This window comes from Vulpes vulpes, chromosome 2, assembly GCF_048418805.1.
Source record: "Vulpes vulpes isolate BD-2025 chromosome 2, VulVul3, whole genome shotgun sequence".
In the NCBI taxonomy this organism is placed as follows: domain Eukaryota; kingdom Metazoa; phylum Chordata; class Mammalia; order Carnivora; family Canidae; genus Vulpes; species Vulpes vulpes.
Genome location: NC_132781.1, coordinates 21,406,827 through 21,410,572, shown reverse-complemented (window position 1 = coordinate 21,410,572; position 3,746 = coordinate 21,406,827). Strand labels below are relative to the sequence as shown.

The 3,746-nt window shown below is 45.5% G+C and overlaps 1 protein-coding gene across 1 annotated transcript; it reads right to left on the bottom strand.

The window, feature by feature from the left end:
* Positions 1 to 415: 415 nt before the first annotated feature.
* On the bottom strand, positions 416 to 1,096 carry LOC112918021 (uncharacterized). The gene has a single exon (XM_072742764.1). The coding sequence runs from the start codon at positions 1,094 to 1,096 to the stop codon at positions 416 to 418; it is 681 nt and encodes a 226-aa protein (XP_072598865.1).
* Positions 1,097 to 3,746: the final 2,650 nt, after the last annotated feature.

Sequence of the window (3,746 nt, the reverse complement as noted above, 5' to 3'; positions counted from 1 at the left end):
CAGGAAGGAAAAATAATGAGACGCGAAGGCTTTTGATGTGTATGCCTGGAAAATTAAGATTTATTCAAGATATAGGAACATCTCCATATGAGACAATCTGGCCAGAAACAAAAATGTGACTGGGATGACATGTTGGTTGACAGATTTCAGAGAGAACTCAAGCTTTGTATTCCTTTGGGAGGGAGCTAGTAAGAAGGGAGGTGAGGAGGAGGGCATTGGTGATGGGGGAGTGAGTATATTTGGAGGCCAACTCAGTTGAAAAGTCCCTCGGAACGGAGGATTGAGGATTGGCCTCTCATGCTTCAGCTCGTAGTTGGACTATATCAAGAAGACTGGTTGATGAGAAACAGTGGGATGCTGGCCAAGATACCTAGCAGCAAGACCCCCCAGAGTTGGTTGGGCAGCAGCAGGTGGTCTAGCAACAGCTGGGGCGACAGCAGCTGGACACAGAGCAGCTGGGGCGGCAGCAGGTGGTCCTGCAGCAGGTGGTCTGGCAGCAGGTGGGGCGGCAGCAGCTAGAGATGCAGCAGCTGGGCCTGCAACAGCTGGAGCCACAGCCGCTGGAACCACAGCAGGAGGGGCGGCAGCAGCTGGACACACAGCAGCTGGGGCGGCAGCAGGTGGTCCTGCAGCAGGTGGTCTGGCAGCAGGTGGGGCGGCAGCAGCTGGACACACAGCAGCTGGGCCTGCAGCAGCTAGAGCCACAGCAGCTGGAACTAGAGCAGGAGGGGCGGCAGCAGCTAGAGATGCAGCAGGAGGGGCGGCAGCAGCTGGAGCCACAGCAGCTGGAACTAGAGCAGGAGGGGCGGCAGCAGCTGGACACACAGCAGCTGGGGTGGCAGCAGGTGGTCCTGCAGCAGGTGGTCTGGCAGCAGGTGGGGCGGCAACAGCTAGAGATGCAGCAGCTGGGCCTGCAGCAGCTGGAGCCACAGCCGCTGGAACCACAGCAGGAGGGGCGGCAGCAGCTGGACACACAGCAGCTGGGGCGGCAGCAGGTGGTCCTGCAGCAGGTGGTCTGGCAGCAGGTGGGGCGGCAGCAGGTCTCCTGGCCACAGCCCTGCTCAGAGCAGACGGAGCCACAACAGGAGTTGACCATGGTGTCAGAAGGTGGAGGTTCTGGGTGTGTTTTTCAAGGGAGTGAAAGTCTTAAGTTTGGGAGTCTCATTGTGCCATGGCCTCTTATATACTGCCTGAAGACAGTGACTTGCCAACACGTCTTCCTTATTTTTGTTTTCCTACTATTTAAGTAATTGTCAGATTATACAATAATGTTTGTCTGTATTTGTTGTATTCATGGAAACTAATTTTCTTTTCTAGATGTGGTACATTAAACTGGTTTACCTTTCCCCCTGACTCACACCCCTGGCATCTTCTGAACCACTCTCATCTTCCTCCACAGAGGGCTGTCAAGTGATAGGTGGCATTTGCAATTTTATTTCTTTCTGTCCCTCCTATATCCTATAGCAGGATGGAATTAAGGCCAACAGATTTCTGGTCATGCATTTCTTCCAATGACCAGTGGGGAGGACATCCCATGTGCACAGTGTGGCATGTGGGAAGTGGCAGGACACAAGAGGAAAAGACTCTATTGTGGGTCATTGTTGAGCAATGGGGAAGGAGACAGTTGTGTGTGTGTGTGTGTGTGTGTGTGTGTGTGTGTGTGTGTATGATGCTCATGTCTGCCACTGGAATGGGTTTTCCTCAACGTTTCTAACACCCGGTGATGTTCTCTTCCTAGAACTGTGGCAGGCATATTACCTATATGGTTCCTGTCACTGCCCTGATTCAGGATTTAGTGGCTGTTACTTTTGCTGTCATATACTTTTGTATTGCATCTCTCTGGATGGTCTTTTGATCCTGAAAACTTTAGTCTCTTTCTTTTTTTCTTGCCTCATTCTTAATTAAAAATACTCTTCAATGGAGCAAAAAGAAAATGTTGAATAATCAGAATGTGCCTCTCCTTAGAATTTACTTCCAGAGCTGGGAAATAAATAGCACATGTTTGTTTTTTGATCCCTTTGAAATGTGAATGGCTCTTAGTCAATGTAACTTCTTTTAGTTGTTATTTCTCCACATTCTCCACTCATGATAGTGCAAGTGAGCATGCGGCAAACCATCCAAAAGGCTTGTTAAATATGTTTCGGTCAAATCCTAGAAGGTCTGATTACACAAGGTGCCTGAGGTTTGGCATTTGTAGCAAGTACCCTAATGATGTTGATACTGAAGGCCCAAGGACTACCCTTAGAGACCTGCTCCTTTATTCTGTTCATTCAAGCTTTGAGGAACTGCCTCTGTCAAGTTCCTCCATGTTCTTTCAGATTACTGGAAGCACCCCGTGCCACACACACACAGATATACAAACAATGGCAACATGCTATGGAAAGAATCATCAAAGGAGCTCATGGTAGTGTAATTTAACTAAAAGAATTGTGTTTTTGCCACCTCGGCCTCAATGGCAATTTGGTAAAGACAAAGATTTTTTTCATAACAAGACAGGCAGGAACTGAAAAAATATGTGACCTCCAAACCAGCTCTGCATGAAATTTTAAGGGGGACTCTTAAAATTCCCCTTTAAGAAGAAGTTCAGTGGAAAAATCCACAAAAACAAGGACTGAATAGATATCATGATGACACTAAACTCATATCTGTCAATAGTAACTCGGAACGTGAACAGGCTTAATGACCCCATCAAAAGGTGCAGGGTTTCAGACTGGATAAAAAAGCAGGACCCATCTATTTGCTGTCTACAAGAGACTCATTTTAGACAGAAGGACACCTACAACCTGAAAATAAAAGGTTGGAAAACCATTTACCATTCAAATGGTCCTCAAAAGAAAACAGGGGTAGCCATCCTTATATCAGATAAACTAAAATTTACCCCGAAGACCGTAGTGAGAGATGAAGAGGGACACTATCTCATACTTAAAGGATCTGTCCAACAAGAGGACTTAACAATCCTCAATATATATGCCCCGAAAGTGGGAGCTGCCAAATATTTAAAGCAATTAATAACCAAAGTGAAGAAATACTTAGATAATAATACACTTATACTTGGTACTTCAATCTAGCTCTTTCTACCCTTGATAGGTCTTCTAAGCACAACATCTCCAAAGAAACGAGAGCTTTAAATGATACACTGGACCAGATGGATTTCACAGATATCTACAGAACTTTACATCCAAACTCAACTGAATACACATTCTTCTCAAGTGCACATGGAACTTTCTCCAGAATAGACCACATACTGGGTCACAAATCGGGTCTGAACCGATACCAAAAGATTGGGATCGTCCCCTGCATATTCTCAGACCATAATGCCTTGAAATTAGAACTAAATCACAACAAGAAGTTTGGAAGGACCTCAAACACGTGGAGGTTAAGGACCATCCTGCTAAAAGATTTAAGGGTCAACCAGGAAATTAAGGAAGAGTTAAAAAGATTCATAGAAACTAATGAGAATGAAGATACAACCATTCAAAATCTTTGGGATGCAGCAAAAGCAGTCCTAAGGGGGAAATACATCGCAATACAAGCATCCATTCAAAAAACTGGAAAGAACTCAAATACAAAAGCTAACCTTATGCATAAAGGAATTAGAGAAAAACAGCAGATGGACCCTATGCCCAGCAGAAGAAGAGTGTTAATTAAAATTCCAGCAGAACTCAACAAAATCGAGACCAGAACTGTGGAACAGATCAACAGAACCAGGAGTTGGTTCTTTGAAAGAATTATAAGATAGATAAGCC

Bases quoted from the DNA above. Each gene is read 5' to 3' on its own strand.
- LOC112918021 (XM_072742764.1), bottom strand. From the start codon at position 1,096: ATGGTCAACTCCTGTTGTGGCTCCGTCTGCTCTGAGCAGGGCTGTGGC.